Below are 18,324 nucleotides of genomic sequence, written 5' to 3'. Positions count from 1 at the left end.
GCCAATGACTAAAACTATAGTTTGATTTTTTCACTTAGTCTAAGAAGAAGGCAAGGAGAAAAAGCATGACCATGGGATATGGTAGGATCACTCTTGGAAGCATGATCAATATTCATTATAGTCCTTTAGTTTATAAGCTTTCACTCAGTGGTTCCCATTCTTCTTGGAGATGGGGATTTTGTAATTAAAAATAAGGATAATCCGAATTTGATCTCTAATCTAAGCAAGGGTGGTGATTGGATCTAGTGAAAGCAGATATAAGGGAAAAGCTGTAGTAGGGAAGATACAGATGGGATGGAGTTTCCTACGCTCATCATGAACAGATTCCAGGGGTTGGCAGGAGGAAGGAGATACTAAGAGACAGTGGCCAACAGGGAACATTTTCCTCTATTTCTGTAGTGTTTTGCAGTTGTATTTCTGTAAGTCCTGAATCTTGGTAGTTTATCACCCCATTAATTTCCTTTGTCGGGGCAGCTAGGTGGCGCAGTAGATAGAACACCAGCCCTGAAGTCAGGAGGACCTGAGTTCAAATCTGGGCTCAGACACATAACACTTACTAGCTGTGTGACCCTGGGCAAGTCACTTAACCCCGATTGCCTAAAAATAAAAAAAAAAGTTAAAAAAAAAAGTTTATTGGCTAACTGACATTCCAGCCCAGCTGAGAGGTAATTTCCTTGTAAGCTTTCTTTTTTCTTTTCTCTCCTTTTCTTTTACTCAAGCTTGCTGTCTATATGTTTCTATTTATGATGGAATGCTGACTTCTTGCTCAGCCATTGCACCTAGTTCCTCCCTTCTGTATAGATATAGAGGTATGTGAGTGCTCTTGATGCCAAACAGACCAAAAGACTGCATGAAATATCTGGAAAGACTGCTATAGGATTGAGCCCAAACACGATGTTCCTTTCTAGCCCTGAAAAGCGCCTAATGCTGTCAAGGATGACAAAATTTCCTTCCTCATTGGAGTCAGAGCTGATCCTGAGTCCCCTGATTTTCTTAGTTGCTTGTTTCAATGGTTCTTCATAATATTCTACGTCCTTGCGTGTGCTGACCAGAATAGCGATGTTTTTAGAAGAATAACCCATTTGGAACAATTTTTTGCACTCTTCTGCCACATAGGTCACAATCTGGTGCCTCGTCAAGTTTTCCTTAACGTTACAAAAACCCCGAACCCCTGACGACCAGCAAGCTTCATCCATCATCTTTAAAGATGTTGGGTGGATATCAAATGGAAGATTTGTTTTGATCATTTCCATATGTCGTTTAACAAATGTTGCTATAGGATCTGAATTGCGAACCACTCTTGTGAGTTGTTCTTGAGGGTACTGCTTAGAGAAATGGGGAAGGCCTCTGTCATCTATATGACTGGTCTGAAAATAATCCAAGAAGATCCAGAATGTCCCTGGGGCAACCCCCCTTTTCTGAGTGATCGCTTTGGCCTTCTTGTACCAGGGACCATCTTCCTGGCGAAAATTCTGAGCTTCGTCAATGATAATATGCTTAACTTCCTCAAAGGAGTGTGACTGGAAGCATTTTCGAGTCACGGCTTCACAGATATCTTTCTTTCTGTGGAAAAAAAAGAGGCAGGGGATAGGGGGATAGGGAACAAAATCACCTCTCGCCCTGAAACTATTTTTCTTCACCCTCCATCCTTTGCTTGCTTTGTCCCACACACCTGGCATACATTCTGTGATGTCTACCTATCGAAATCCCTCCTTTAAGATACAGTCCAGTTGGGCCAGCTAGGTGGAGCAGTGGGTGGAGCACCAGCCCTGGAGTCAGGAGGACCTGAGTTCAAATTTGACCTCAGAAACTTATTAGGATGTCACTTAACCTGACTTGCTCAACCCCCTCCCACCAGCTGTCTTCCAACAACTCTCCATCTGTGCCAGTGCAGGAAGGGAACTGATGTGGGTATCAAAAATGCACAAGTGGGTCCCCAACACTTCGAATTTCCTAACACTGTCAGATTGGGCTGTTTTAATTCATCTATCTCCTTTCTCTTTCCTGTACTTCTCCATGAGTTTCAACACACCCAGAAAACAGACAACAGGAGGGGTGAAGAAAGAGAAACCGGGAGGATGGACAATTTAAAATTAGAGAATCAGGCTCTGAACTACCACAGTCACTCCTTGAGATAGACTTTTTTTTTAAAACCATAGGACACGGCCTCAGACCAAACACTTGACACTTACTAGCTATGTGACCCTGGGCAAGTCACTTAACCCCAACTGCCTAAAAAAAATTTTTTTTAAATATTAAAAAAATATAAAACCATAGGATATTAGCTCAGGACAGAGAGTCCTGACATGAGCTCACCTCATGAAATCTTTCAAGGGCTGATTTTCACAGATATAGAGGATCTCCTTTTTCTCACAGTTGAACACATTCCTGATTTTCTCTATGATCTTCATGGCTATAACTGTCTTCCCTGTTCCAGGGAAGCCATGGACAAACAATTTTGGAGTGTTGCGAAGGTTCTTCGAAACCACATTATACTGTTCAATTGTGAGTAGGTTTAGAACCTCATACCCAAGCTGGTCACTTAAAAAGGACCGGAAGCTGAGCAGGACTATCACCAGGGACTGCAGCAGGGTTGTCATTTCCTTGTTCATCACTTTGTAAGATGAAGGGTAAAGAATGGGCGGACCTGAGCTCCCGAGGACCTCTGCAACACTTCTAGAGTTCAGGAGCAGAACCTTGGGAATAACACACACTCTCCCAGTGTAACCACCGGTGTTCACCAGCTTCTGCTTTAACATGAGGGCGGTATGGAGGGAATAGTCCTCTCCATCAGGAGATGGCTCCCTAAGGACTGTATACAGAACCGGGAAGCTGTTAGTGGCTGTTAGAAGAGCGTCACAAAGTACTCGCTGATTCTGCCGCAAGCCGATATCAACCGCCCAGCTTCTGGAAAACATCAGTATTCCTTGGGAACACTCTTCTCTGAACATCTGGTTATTCATTAACTCTTCCAGTCCTTCGTGTTCTGAGAACAATTCCTGGCAAAGGGAATCTGGGTGGTATTTTATCCCCTCTGATGGTACTAGACATGGAAACAATAAGAATAAGTTAGAGAACCTTTCTCAAGCATTTCAAGAGAAATATTAACATTTGAAGCTTTCTCCAGTACCTCCCTCCTCAGCACACACAGTGTCACAAACTGTATGAGTAGTATCACCTTTCCTTCCCATCGCTCTTTAGCTAACCATATATCTAGACATCTAGAAGAGACCACTGAGGCCATTTCATCCAATGCCCTCATTTTATAGATGAAGAACTGAGGCCCAGAGAGGTTAAGGAATTTGCACAAGATCACCCAAGCAATAAGAAGAGCAAGTATTGAACCTACAATTCCTAATACAACATTCTCTTGACTTTAGTTGGCACTGCACAACCTCTAGCATTGGAGAATGAGGTGGGGAGAGCACTCAGTGACCCTCTACCACCTGGAGTGGCTCATTCCACTTTGAGGCAATGGCTTGGGCTGCCATTTTAAATTATATCTGAGGAAAAGGTCCAAGTGTGTAAAGTTCTTTAAAAGTGAAAAGCTATAAGCTATACTGAGGTAGGATGGTGCAGTGGGAAGAGCCCTAGGGCTGGAATAGGATGACATGGGTTTGAGTCCTAACTTAGCCAATGGTTGTGGGAAAACCATTTAGCCATTCTGGGTGTCAGTTTCTTCATCCTTAAAATAGTGGTGTGGTGGGAAGAAGAATAGGAGGAAATAAGCATTTAATAAGTGCCCACTATGTAGCAGGCACTGTGCTAAGCACTTTACAAATAATATCTTACTTGATCTTCCCAACAACCCTGGGAGGTAGGTGCTATTATTAGCCCCATTTTATAGGATAAAATAACTGAGAGAGACAGAGGTTAAATGACTTGCCTAGGGCCACACAATTTGGGAGTGTTTGAGGCCAGATTTTAACTCAGGTCTTCCCAGCTCCAGGTCTAGCAATCTATCCACTGCACCACCTAGTTGCCTGTAGAGGCTTCTGTCTGCCTCAGTTTCCACATCTGTAAAAGGGGGATAATATAACAATGCTTATCTTACAAGGTTGTTGTGAAGATGAAATAATATTTGTAAAAAGCTTTGCAAATCTTAAAGTAATATATAAAGCCTAGTTATCATCATTATTATTGTTATTGTTATCAAGGACAACAATATTTCAGCAGACATTTTTGTGAAACCACACTCAAATAGGGATTCAAAATATACTTTCAATATATCCATGATTTCATAAGCATGAGTATATTCTCTTCATGCAAACAGAATACAATTCCTCCATACCTCAAAAAAAAAATTAGAACCTGGTTAATAAATCTCTCCAAACTTAGCTAGGCTGGTCATTGGCTTATAGATGCCTGATTGGTCATGAGACCCACACTCAAAGCTTTCCATTTGGGTTGGAACTATCAGAATGAGTGCTGGTTCATCCTTTCTTTGCCAACCCAGGATTACCTTCATGCCAGGATTATCTATCAGAGTAGACCATCTTGAGTAGAGGATAAAGGAATTATGATGGATGCCACTATTTCAACAAGAATATTTTTAAAACTTCATAGAATTTAATAGGAACATAGCAACAAATAAATTCTATTTAAATATACCTTTTTAAGGAACATATTCAACATATTCAACTTTTCTTTCCCACACTATCTGTCAAGGTTGGTAACATGCTAGCATTTGAGAAGAATGCCAACTGAGACAGTGTCCAGGGTTCTGATAAATTCATGAGATTTTCATAAGTTTATAGGGGGAAGCTGATGCTCTGGATTCCAACTTTATAAAAAACACCCTCAAGGAGGACAATGACTATAACTCCTGGGGGAAAAAAAACTGTAGTAGACAGAATAATGTTTTGGAAAAGACAATTGGTCTCCTTGCTAGCACAAACGCTCATTAGTATATGGTGGCAATAGTAGGAAAGAACAACCCGAATATTTATGAATTAGGGTACTATTTACATTTCTACTGTGAAGGCTATTCATTTGCTTGCTTTGAGCAAAATGCCTGTCTAGACCAGGAATTGCAACCCGTTTTTGTGTTCCGTGGACCTCTTTGGCAGGCTGTTGACATCTAAGGACCTTTTTAAATTGCATCTAGACAGGAAGGAGGGACAGTGGATAGAGTTCTGGGCCTAGAGCCAGGAAGACCTGAGTTCAAATATCACCTCAGACACTCATTAGTTGTGTGACCCCAGGCAAGTCATTTAAGTTCTTCTGCCTTAGTTTCCTCATATGTAAAATGGGAATAGCACCTACCTCACAGTGTTGTTGTAAGGATCAAATGAGATAATAATTGTAAAGCCTTTGGCATATAGTAAGTACTATATAAGCATTAACTGTTAGCTATTATTATTAAACGCATAAAATAAAGCACATAGGATTGCAAAGGAAACCAATTATATTACATTGAAATAAAGATGTAAACTTTTGCCATTCAAATTCATAAAATTCCTGTAATCTATCCACTGACCCCTTAGGAGTCTGTGGGTCCCAAAGGAAGAATCTCTGGTCTAGAAAAAAAAGTACTCACTAGTAAACAAAAATATATTTGAATTTCCACAAATTAAGTTTGTAGCTTAAGTTGCAATTTAACATCTTGCAATAGAGACTAGTCAGTAAGACTCTTAGGGGATGATAGCAACACTCAAGATAGCAAATTTCTTTTAAATAATTATGTCTCATAATATCAGTGTCAAGAGAAGCCTGATTCATTAATCTGGTGCTATTCAACCTTGTTCTGTGTGAGTAGCCATGTTTTATATAGCTACCACATATATTACATATGGTCAGAGTCGTTGGGCCCAAGAAAAGTTCATTTCAGAACCATTTTTCTGAATGCCCTGAACATCTTGATCCACTCCGGAAGGAGAATTTGAGGTCTTTAAGCGTGGGCCAGTTACCTGGGAACAAACGTTTCTGAAGTGCCTCTTTATGTTCCAAGTTCTTCTTGCAATATACCGGTCTGCTGAGGGGAGGGCAATTGTCCAGGCTCAACTGTGAGTCAAAGTTTTGAGCCAGGAGTGAAAGATCTTAACAAAGACAAAAAAAAAATAAGCATTAGCCCTCTCTTGTCCCTTCCTCAATGAATAACAGAATATCAAGGTTGGAAGGCATCTTAGACCTAACACATCAGGAACAAGCATCCACCCCACAACATACTTTCCAAGTGGTCAGTCAGCTTTTGCTGGAAGACCCCAAGTGAACAAGAATATACAAGCCATCCAACTTCAGGACAGCTCTAGTTCTGAAGCTTTTCCTTAGGTCAAGCAGAAACTGGCTCAGGAGCTTCCACACATTCATCTGGCTCCTGCCCCCTTGAGCTGAGCATAAGGAAGTCTGCTCATCAACTCCCATGGATTCAATTATCTATGCTGATTCATAAATCTACTTATCCAGCCCTAACCTCTCTGCTGCTGTCCTGTTTCACATCTGTAACTGCCTATTAGGTATTCAAACTGGATATCCTGAAGACATCTTAAACCTAACTTATTATTTTCCCCCTAAAACCATCTCCTTCTCCTAACTTTCACATTACTGTTGAGGGTGGGGCCATCACCAGTCATCTTGACTTTTGTCTTGCCACTGGGCTCCAATGACTGGAGGAAAGAGTGAGGCTGAGGATTTTTCGGGAGCTCTGCCTCATTTAAATCTAATTCATGTGCAAGACAAGACATCACTTTATGATTCTCTTTGAGAATGAAGGACAAATAATGTTAAGAGTACCACCATCCTCCTGGTCACTCGGGTTTATAACCTAAGTGTCACCCTTTATTCCTCGTAATCTGTCTGTCTCTCTCTTTTTTTTTTCTTAGTTAGGCAATGGGGTTAAGTGACTTGCCCAGGGTCACACAGCTAGTGAGTGTTATGTGTCTGAGGTCAGATTTGAACTCAGGTCCTCCTGAATCCAGGGCCGGTGCTCTATCCACTGTACCACCTAGCTGCCCCTCCTCATGATCTCTTAACCCCATATTCAATCTGTTGCCAAGGCCTGTTGATTCAACCTTTGTAATATCTCAATTATATGCCCTCTTCTCTCCTCTGACACTGCCACTACCCTGGTACAGGCCCTCATCACCTCACACCCGGACTATTGCAATAGACTGCTGGTGGATCAGCCTGCCTCAAGTCTTTCCCTACTCCACTCCATTCTTCACTCAGTTGCCAAAATTAACTTCCTAAAGTGCATGTCTGACCATGTCACCCTCCCTGTCCCCCCATTCAGTAAACTAGTGGCTCCTTATCATCTCCAGGATTAAATATAAAGTCTGTTTGATGTTCAAAGCCCTCCGCAACCTGGCACCCTCTTACCTTTCCTGTCTTTTTATACTTTATACTCTGCCACATATTTTTCGATCCAGTGACACTGGCTTCCTTGCTGTTTCTTGAACAAGAAAATTCTTCTCCACTCTGCATATTTTCATTGGCTGTTCTCCATGCTTGTGTCTCTCCCCCTCTTCATGGCTACCTCCCAACTTCTTCAAATCCCACCTAAAACCCTGCCTCCTACAGTAAGCCTTTCCTATGCCCCTTAATTCCAGTGCCTTTTTTTCTATTAATTATTCCCACTTAATTCTTGGTATAAGATTAGACCTGAAGATCTCGAGACCACCATGACAGCTTCCCCTTAAGGCAGGCTTAGTAGAACATACTCAGAAAAATACCGACCATAACATTTTTGAAGATTAGTACATCTGTGTCCCCCAAATAATATTTGCTACCACCAGCTTGTTTTTCTTTCTGATGACAAACCCCTAAAACAATATTTTGCCCTGACCCCTGATAGGCAACTCGGCCAGCTCCCAGCTCCCAGGAGACCATCCAAAATCATAGTATAGGAATTCTCCCCTCAGAAGGGCACTTTGGAGCATATCCTCCCCTCCAGCAGGAGAAGCCCTCCCTGCTGGAGCACCCCTTCCTGCTGAATGGACCCATGCCTCTGTGCTCCCCAACACAGCAACATCTTTCCATGAGCTATACTCTATGTTAGTGTGTATACCTGGGTTGTATGTGACTCCCCTTCTCCTCTTCCCTCTTCTCTTTCTTCCTCATTGCTTCCAATAAAGCTTTGCATTGAATTGACTCCCATTGTTTTACATGTAATTCTCAGCACCCAAACTCACTAAGGGGTTATTTCCCCAACATCTCTGGCTGGCTCACAAGCCTTTCCGTAGACATAAACTGGATACAGGGACAATGACTTAACTTATTGACGGCTGCACCTATACCGGGGGAGGAGGGCACTGTGAGCCTGGTTGTAGAAAGCAAGGGTCAATAGGGGAACCCTCCATCATTTCAGAAGGGGCTCCCTTATGCTGAAGGATGGTCTCAAAACAATCCTGTATTCTGGGTTTGTACATAATTGTTTGCATTCTGTGTCACCCATTAGACTATTAATTCCTTGAGAGGGGGAACTGCCTTTTGCCTTTTTTTTATTTCTTCAGAACTTAGCACAGTTCCTGGAACATGGTAGGCATTTAATAAATGTTTATTGACTGACTGACTGGCAAATTATATGGAAAGACATTGGTTTGAACCAATATGGTTTTTATTTCCTTTGTATAACAGCCAGAAACATTGCTTCCAAACAAATGAATCTATTCTAGGCTAGTAAGTGGTGCAGTAGATAGAGTTCTGGACCAGGAGACAAGAAGATCTGAGATCAACTTCTGTCTTACACACTAGCTTGTGACCTTGGACAAGTTACTTAACATCTCTCAGATTCAGTTTTGTCATCTGTGAAATAGGGATAACAGTAGCACCTACTTCCAAGGGTGATTGTGAGGATCAAATAAGAAAACGTATGTAAAGGGCAAACCTTAAAAAAATGTTATGTAACTGCCAGTTATTATTATTATTATTATTCTACCTGCTAACTGGATCAACCTTTATTTCTCTCCTTATTCTTTCTTTGGCTCTGCCAAAAGACATTCTGCTAATGAACACCTTACTATAATTGGGCTCCTCTCATAGGATTTCTGGATGTCTTAACTGAGAAATGGAATTGTATCTGAATCATTTATATTTTGGTCCTAAAGTTTCAATCACTATCTTGAGATTTTTAAGCCCATCTAATGTCGATTATTTACTTAATAAAGGAAGCTATTTTGTTAAGTTTATTTGTTAAGTTTATAATACTTAAATTTATTGTTAAATTTATTAAAATCCAAATGTCAGAGGGGTAACTAGGTGGCACAGTTTATAGAGCTCTGGATGTGGAGTCAGGAGGACTTGAGTTCAAATCTGGCCTCAGACACTTATTAGCTATATGACCCTGAGCAAGTCACTTAATCCCAATTGCCTCAACTAAAAAAAAAATCCAAATGTCAGAAACTGGAAAGCATGGATGACCAGTGCTCTGACTACAGTCTTTTTGTTTACAATGACCCTGCTCTGAGTGTGAACTAAGATATCAAATCTGATTCCCGAAACTTGACTCATCATAGAGGATCCCAACTTCAGGCGAAATTTATAAAAATAACCTCCACCCAAGTTCAAGGCTGTTTTCAGTTCTAAAAGAATAAAGTACAAGCTGGAACCCCGACACTACAAGCCCTCAAGATAGATATTTGTAAATGCTCTCTGAGGCAGATGGGTGGCATATTTAGAGGGCAGATTTGGAGTAAGACCCAGGTTCAAATCCTGCCTCATACATTTACTTAGCACTCATTTAACCATTCTCTGCCTCAGTTTCCTATAAGTTGGGGATAATAGTAGCATCTACCTCATTTGGTTATTGTAGTACTCAAATAAGATGATATTTGTAAAGGGCTTTGTAAACCTTAAAGTCATATGTAAAGATTAGTTATTATTAATTTTACTATTACTGTTCATAGCCCAAGTACAAAAGATTGAAAGAGACAGTGGAGGACCAAAGGGATAATCTGAAAAGGAGGTGAATAGAAGGAAGGGACTCTTTGCTTTTTTCTTACTTGAGTCAGCACCCAACATCATGTCCATCCATTCCTCAGTTGATAATCTGCTTATACGTCCATCCTTCACAATCCATGAAACGGGCTCTTCTAAGAATACCACACAACAAAAAGGTTCCACTCTGACCACAAAGACATAACCACAGAGTTCTCCTTTGTCATATACTTCCAGAAATTTGGTCGTATAGCTTATTGAACACCTGTGGCTGCAGAAGTGGACAAGGGGCAAGCTGTCTATCTTTTGCTTTATTTCTTTTATCAACAAGGATGGGGTCACGTTTTCCAACAAGCTTCCCTCAACTTCCCGACTGCCATCTTTCACACCAATAAAGAGGTAGCCTCCTTCTGTGTTGGCAAAAGCTGAAACGTACTTCGGTATCGTGCATTTTACATAGTCAACAATTTTTTTTGTTGAGAAATTTTTAAATTCGACTAAATTCGATTCAGAAAATGGTAGCACTTCTCCTCTCTCAAGGCGGTCTCTTTGGAATACTTGGACAACAGGGTCCCTCTCCTCAATGTTATGATTCTCAGTCTTTAATACTTTTTTAGGGGGTGGACTTTCTACTCTGGTCACACTTCTATCTTTTTTTTTATTTTTCAGAAAGTTGATGATCGCACTCGGGCTCATCTTTGAACTACTAGTACCGCTCCTTTCGTACAGCATCACACTCTCACTACAAATTCGGGGCATGGTAGAGCTATTCTCAGGGGAAACTCCGTTGCTCCAGGATTTAACGAAAATGAAATAATATCCCCTTTGTGACAGTGCTGCAAAATAGGTTTGAAAATGGAAAGGATCAACTAATTTCCTTAAGGACTCTTCTAAATCCTGTCCCATCTCCATGTTCTCGCAAGGGTCCCATTTGTTGGCCATTTCCATGTAGATCACTCCTCCTCCAGAGTTCAGCAAAGAACATGCAGCAATGGTGATTTTTTCTCTTTCTTGCTTCCTCTGAGGTGATGTCAACTTTTTCCTTTTGTTTTCACCAAGGGTCACTTTTCCTACATTGATAACCAAGTCTGCATATGACGGTGCCACAAAACACTGATGAGCAGGTGGATCCATGTTCTTTCTCTAGGAGAAACAATTAAACTGCAGTCACCTGTTGAATAGAAAGTGTACAGATTACACAGTGAATACAATGATTATCTGACCTAGGGTCTCTTTCCCTGAGGAGTCAGGGCACATGTCTGTTCTCTGCTCTTTCTTACCATGTAAGTGTCTTGCCAAAGAGTCCTATTCCCTGCTTCCCTCCCTCTGCGTCCCTCCTTTCCAAACCAAAAGCAGTCAGACAATCAATAAGCATTTATTAAGCACTTAAAATATGCTAGGCACTGTGCTTAACAATGGGGATACAAAGAAAGGCAAAAACAATGCCTGTCCTCAGGGAGCTCACAGTCTGATTGGGGAGATAACATGCATACAACTATGTACAAATGAAGATGTATACAGGCTAAATTTGAGATCATCTCAGAGTGAAGACACTAAGATTGAGAAGGACTAGGAAAAGTTTCTTTTTTAATATAATGTTTAATTTTTCCCCCATTACATGTTAAAACAATTTTTTAACATTTCCTTTTTTTTAAAGTTTTGAGTTCCAAATTCTATCCCTCCCTCTCTCTCTTCCTTCCCTCCTCCCAGATGGTAAGTAATCTGATATAGATTATACATGTGCAATCATGTAAAACATTTCCATATTGGTCATTTTGTATAAGAAAAAGAAAGGAAGGAAGGAAGGAAGAAAGAAAGGAAGGAAGGAAGAAAGAAAGGAAGGAAGGAAAGAAGGGAGGAAAAGGAAAAAAGGAGGGAAGGAAGGAAAGAGGGGAAAAGTAGCATGCTTTAGTTTATATTCAGACAATATCTGCTCTTTCTTTGGAAGTGGATAGCATGCTTCATCATGAGTCCTTTGGGATTATCTTGGATCATTGTATTGCTGAGAATAATTAAGTCATTCACAGTTTATCATCATACAATATTGTTACTGTGTACAATATTCTCCTGGTTCTGCTCATTTCACTTTGCATCAGTTCATGTAAGTCTTTCCAGGTTTTTCTGAAATCATCCTGCTTTTCATTTTTATAGCACAATAATATTCCATCATAATCATACACCACAGCTTGTTTAGCCTTTCTCCGATTGATGGGCATTCCCTCAATTTCCAATTTCTAACCACTGCAAAAAGAGGTGCTATAAATATTTTTGTACATGCAAGCCCTCCCCCCCCTTTTATGATGTCTTTGGGATAAAGGCCTAACAGTGCTATTTGATGGATCAAAGAATATGCAGTTTTATTACCCTTTGGGCATAGTTCCAAATCTCTATGCAGAATGGTTGGGTCAGTTTACAACACCACCAACATTGCATTGATGTCCCAGTTTTTCCATATTCCCTCCAACATTTATCATTTTCCTTTTTAGTCATATTAGTCAATCTGATAGGTGTAAGGTGGTACCTCAGAGTTGTTTTAATTTTCATTTCTCTAATCAATAGTGATTTAGAGTATTTTTTTATTTTTTTTTTTATTTTTAGGCAATTGGGGTTAAGTGACTTGCCCAGGGTCACACAGCTAGTAAGTGTCAAGTGTTTGGTCAGAGGCCAGATTTGAACTCAGGTCCTCCTGACTTCAGGGCCGGTACTCTATCCACTTTACCACCTAGCTGCCCCTAGAGTATTTTTTAATGTGACTATTAATAGCTTTGACTTCTTTATCTGAAAACTGCCTGTTCATATCTTTTGATCATTTATCAATTGGGAAACGATTTGAATTTTTATAAATTTGACTCAGTTCTCTATATATTTGAGAAATGAGGCCTTTATCAGAGACACTTGTTGCAAAAATTTTTTGAGAAAGACTTCTTGAAGAAGTGGGACTTTAGTTGAGGTTTGAAGGAAGCCAGAGAAACCAGGAGGAAGAGATGAAGAGGGAAAGCATTCCAGGAATGGAAGACATCCAGTGAAGATATCTGGAGTCAGGAGATGAAGTATTTTGTTTGAAGAACAGCAAGGTCAGTGTAACAGATTGTAGAGTTTGTGATGAGGAGGAAGGTGTAAGAAGAATGGAAAGGTAGGAGAGGGCTAGGTCATGAAAGGCTTTAAACACCAAACTGAGGACTTTAGATTTGATCCTGGAGGTGACAGGGAGCCAAAGGAGTTTGTTGAATGGAAGATTGGGGTAAGGGAGATGACATGGTCAGATCTTCACTTTAGGCAGATCACTGATAGCTGAGTGGAGGATGCACTGGAGTAGAAAGAGACTTGTGCTAAGGAGACTAATTAGCAGGCTATTGTCATAGTCCAGGCATGAGATGATGAGGGCTCATACCAGGATGGTGGTAGTATCAAGGAAGAAAAGGAAGTAGAGAAGAGAGATGTTACCAAGATAGGACTGACAGGACTTGGCAACAGGTCAGATATGGGTGGTGAAAGTAAAAGAGGATAAGAGTTGAGGATAACACCTAGGTTGCAAGCTTGGGTGACCTGGAGTATAGTGAAGGGGAGAAGATATTGGGGAAAAGATAATGAATTGAATTTTGTACATGTTGAGTTTCAAATGTTGATAAGATATCCAACTGAAGAGGTCTGAAGGACAGTTGGAGATGCAAGCTTGGAGGCCAACAGGAGGTCAACAGAGACAAGTAGATCTGAGAATCATAAGCATAGAGGCGATAAATTGAATCCATAGGAGCTGATGAGATTATCAAGTAAAAGAGCATAGAGGGAGAAAGAGATCATAAAAATGGGAAAAGGACCCACATGTACAAAGAAATGTTTATAGCAGCTCTTTTTGTGGTGGCTGTAATGGAAAGTATTACAGACTGCGCAGTACTTTCACTTTAGGTTCAGATCTCAAGATATAATGACATATACTCAGTAGAAACTTAACAATCACATTTATTTTACAATGATTAATAATGATTAAGGCAACATAAGTACATAAAGATAAGAATAACATTCAATGCAATAAGTAATAATCAAAATTAAAAAAAAGAGGAAGAAGAAAAGAAAAGGTACACACTCACTGACCAGGCAAGCTCAAATACCTACAAGACCGGGGAGACTGGAGACGATCAAGAGGTCTGATCAGGAGGCCAAAGGAGCAGCGTCCTGCTCCTGAACAACAACAAGGGTCACGCACAAGTTCCGCCCTTGAACAACAACAGAGATTTGGTGTCCCTATCTCCGACATCAAAGTACTCCAAAAAATCCCCTTTCAGATGCCCCTTTTATATCTATGTAAACCAGGGAAAAACAATCTTAGTATTTTGTTTCGTGTACATATCCTTGGTGAGTGCTCAGATTCTGGATACGCACACATTTTAACAAAGGTTGGGGCTTGATCAGAGCCCCAAATACCTGTTTGTTGTATAAATCTCCAAGGAGGGATCAAGTCCTTGGAGAGTTACACACCTCTCTCAAGAAAAATATTCCTTGAGATAAGAATTGCTTTCCCGGGTAACATAGTTTGTTGGTTACTTAATGTTTCATGTCCATGGTACCCTCGGCCATGCATAACTCCAATTTATATTCTTTATGTCAGGTCATGAGGCGGTTACACGAGGGGCTGGGGAAGATCTTCCTCAGTTTCTCTCACAGTGGCAAAGAATTTGAAATGGAGGGGAAGCCTATCAATTTGGGAATGGCTGAACAAGTTGTGGTATATGAATGTAATGGAATACTATTGTGCTATAAGAAATGATGAGCAGATGGACTTCAGAAAAACCTGGAAAGACATAAATGAACTGATGCTGAGTGAAGTGAGCAGAACCAGAAGAACATCGTACAGCAACAGCAACATTGTGCAATGATTAACTATGATAGACTTAGCTCTTCTCAGCAATACAATGACCCAAGACAATTCCAAAAGACCCGTGATGGTAAATGCTAACCACATCCAGAGAAAGAACTAAGGAGTCTGAATGCAGATTGAAACATTCTATTTTTACTTTTTTGTTTTTTTTTCTTTCTCATGGTTTTTTCCCTTTTGTTCTGATTCTTCTTTCATAACATGACTAATGTGGAAATATATTTACCATGATTGTACATGTATAACCTATATCAGATTGCTTGCTGTCTTGGAGAGGGGGGAGGGAAGAGACGGAGGGAGAAAAATTTGGAACTCAAAATCTTACAAAAAGAAATGTTGAAAACTATGTTTATATGTAACTGGGAAAAAAAGTAAAATACTATTAAGTTCAAAAAAAGAACATAGAAGGAAAAGAAAAGTGGGCCCAAGACAGAAATCTGGGGGACACCATCAAAGATTTAGCAAAGGAGACTGAGAAAGATCAGTCAGAAGAACTAAGAGAGAATAGTATCCCAAAAACCTAGAGAGAAGACAGTATCAAGGAGGAGAGGGTGATTAACAGTGTCAAAGGCCACAAAGATGTGAAGAAGGATGAAGATAGAAAAAAATGCCTTTAGATTTGACAGTTAAGAGATAACTATTAAATTTAAAGAGAGCAATTTTGTTTGAATTATGAGGTCCAAAGCCAAATTGTAGAGTTAAGAAGAAAGGATGTAGAGCCATTAGTTATAGAAAGCCTTCTCAAGTGGTTAAGCCATAAAAGGGAGGAGAGATATGGGAAGATAACCATGATGATGAACAGATCAAGCAAGGATATGGGAGCAAAGGCATGTTTGTAGGCAGTAGGAAAGAAGTGAGTAGACAAAAAGAGATTGAAGATGAGTGAGAGAGTGGGGATGCTAGAAAGAGTAATCTCCTGGGGAAGACAGGATGGAATAGGACTACTTGTACATGGAAGGAGCTTTGCCTTGGCAAGGAGAAAGCATATCTTGCCCTATGAGCCAGGGGTGAAGGAGAAGATAGTTGCAGAAGGCATCTGGAGATAGGAGATTAGGAGGAAGGGAGAGAAGGGAACATTCAAAGAATGTCCTCAATTTTTTCAGTGAAATATGAGACAAAGTTCTCAGCTGAGAAGGTGGGGAGAAGAAGAGCCATGGGAGGTTTGAGGAAGGTTGAAAAGGTGTGGAAGAGCCAGTATGGAGAGCGACTTGATAAGGGAGATATGGAAAGATTTCCTAGCAGTAGTGAGGACCCAAATACGGTTATGTAACATAAATTTCTAGTAGACCCAGTCAGAACAGTTATGCTATTTTTTTCCACCTTCATTCAGCAGCAGATGGTAGAAGTGATCCCGAGGCCTAAGGCTTGGCAGGGCATAATCAGTAATATGAGAAGAGAGCAGAGAGAGAAGAGGACTGTATAGAGTTGAACTGGTTCACTGGGGAAGCGAGGCGAGCATAGCTAATGCTAGGGTGATGGCCAAGAAAAGAACTGAGTCAAAGGACTGGAGGTCACTGAGTGGATGAAGAACAGGGTCTGGTGTGCAAGGCTGAGTGAGAGGAGGAATGGACACGAGGCTGTGATCAGATAAGGGCACGTCAGAGTTCATGAACATAAAAATAGTGTATTTGTGGGTGATGGCAAGATCATGAGGGAGACAATTTTTGTGTGTGACTGAGGTGGGATGGAGGAGTCGTGAGATATGATTATTCATTAGGACCCTTCTATTCCAGTCAGTATTAATCAGTTTGCTATTTTACGTAAATCACATAGGGATAATTAGCTAAGATAGGATCTCATAGTAGGCCTTCAAAATAGGCCTCAGACTTTTTTTTGTAAGTTTTTAAATTTATTTTAAACTTAAATACAAAATAAGAAAAGAAAAAAAAATTGTCATATACACAGCAGAATGTAAGAGAGAATTCAATATAAAACAATAAATTTCCATTTTAAGAAAACCTATATAATAAATACGGCAAATTGTTTTCAAAGCTGCCCAACTTTTCTTTGCTTCTTTATTGGTTTTCTTTTGTTCTCTGCTGTGTACTTTTTACTTTATTTTCTTCCCTCTGTTCCCCCCTCCCCAAAGAAGGCTACAATTAAGCACAAATACACACACATACATATAAATACACAAACATATATATATACATACATATATATACATATACATGAATATCTATAAACATACACATATTTACACATATACACTCATACACACAAATTTAAGACCATACTATGCTTATTTCCTCCTATCATCTGTTTCTGAAAGTAGATGGCATCCTCCTTCATTTGTCCCAATCTTTCCATGTTTTTCTAAATCAACCAGCTCATCATTTCCTCCATCACAGCAATATTCCAACCCAATCACATCCTATCTGAGAGATTGTCTATGAAAGTTTATTCCTCAATTTTCTGCATTCCTTCTATTCTTGGCTGTATAGGTTTTATTTATACATGAAAATTTTATTTTAATTTAAGATAATCAAAATTATCCATTTTACATTTCAACAATACTTTCACCTAATAATATAATTTAAGGTCTGATACTATTGAATATGCATCCTTTATGCCTTTTTTCTGTTGGTTTCTTCAAAGTTCCTGACCTTTTGTTCTTCCAAATGAACTTTGTTATTATTTTTTCTAACTCAGTAAGATAATTTTTAGTAATTTAATTGGGATGGCATTATAGAAATAAATTAATTAGGTAAAATTGTCATTTTTTAATTTAGACTTCAAACTTTAATGAAATGTTCACTACTTGTTTGCCAGTTATGAGGCTCAATTGTGCAACCACAAGAATGCTGACAAAGATATCTCCATCCTCTTTCACCCAGTTTCCATGTCCAAACCCAGCACGGGCAGGGTGCCTTGATTCTTTGGAAAGTTCCTCAAATTATTTTTGTACTTCTAGACCACTCTCTCTTGCCCAATATGAGCAGGTGACCATCTTATGACCACTTAGTCAGTGGAGATGCCCTATGCTTCGGCCAACTCGAGAGTCCCCTGCTGATATACCATTGTGCCGGCCGCGCTGACCGCGCCGTGCACTCTCCTCCTATAAGGAGCAGGCTGCCAGAGTCATACTTACCAGTCTTCGGAGCCTACCCGGATAAACACAGAGACGAGTCGACCAGGAGGTGCCAACACCCGAGCTTTATTCAGAGGCCATCACAGCAAGGCCAAGCAGGAAGGCCATAGCAAGAGAGGAGGAGCAAAGAGAGAGTGAGCTCCGACCACGGCCGTTCCTTAAGTACCTACTTAGCCCCTCCTCCTCAGCCCGCCTACTAGTCAATGATTGTAGCGTCAGATACCGGAAGGGGATGTCTGAGTTTAGCGCACCAAGGGAGAGAAAGTGACGCAGGAGGCTAGGACCAGATACAGGAAGGAGGAGTCTGGGATTAGTGCATAGACAAAGAGAGAGCACGTGACCTAGGAAGTCAGGCCCAGATACCGGGAGGAGGCGTCTGGGGTCAGTGCTACACAAAGGGAAAGTACATGACCCAGGAAGTCAGGAAGGACCCAGGAAGTCAGGAAGGACACAGGAAGGAGGTGTCTGGGGTTGACGTTGCACTTAG

At 40.4% G+C, this 18,324-nt stretch overlaps 1 protein-coding gene across 3 annotated transcripts in view; it reads right to left on the bottom strand.

Moving 5' to 3' along the window:
• Nucleotides 1-575: 575 nt before the first annotated feature.
• Nucleotides 576-18,324, bottom strand: part of LOC114043312 (schlafen family member 11-like) — a 25,275-nt gene continuing 7,526 nt past the window's right edge. For 2 of the 3 annotated variants that reach the window (XM_027862389.1, XM_027862390.1), the window contains exons 3-6: nucleotides 9,939-11,044; nucleotides 5,910-6,038; nucleotides 2,317-3,043; nucleotides 576-1,563 (exon numbers count right to left, since the gene is read on the bottom strand). In XM_027862389.1, the coding sequence (XP_027718190.1) occupies nucleotides 780-1,563; nucleotides 2,317-3,043; nucleotides 5,910-6,038; nucleotides 9,939-11,007 (2,709 nt within the window). In that variant the 5' untranslated portion in view covers nucleotides 11,008-11,044 and the 3' untranslated portion in view covers nucleotides 576-779. Of the gene's footprint in view, nucleotides 1,564-2,316; nucleotides 3,044-5,909; nucleotides 6,039-9,938; nucleotides 11,045-17,837; nucleotides 17,881-18,324 lie in introns of those variants that run through there. The other variant, XM_027862391.1, reaches the window with a different exon arrangement.

Source organism: Vombatus ursinus, unplaced genomic scaffold (genome assembly GCF_900497805.2).
Source record: "Vombatus ursinus unplaced genomic scaffold, bare-nosed wombat genome assembly UNPS02014768.1, whole genome shotgun sequence".
NCBI classification, from domain to species: Eukaryota; Metazoa; Chordata; class Mammalia; order Diprotodontia; family Vombatidae; genus Vombatus; species Vombatus ursinus.
Note: the sequence above shows the minus strand (reverse complement) of the source record. Positions and strands in the feature narration are given on the sequence as shown.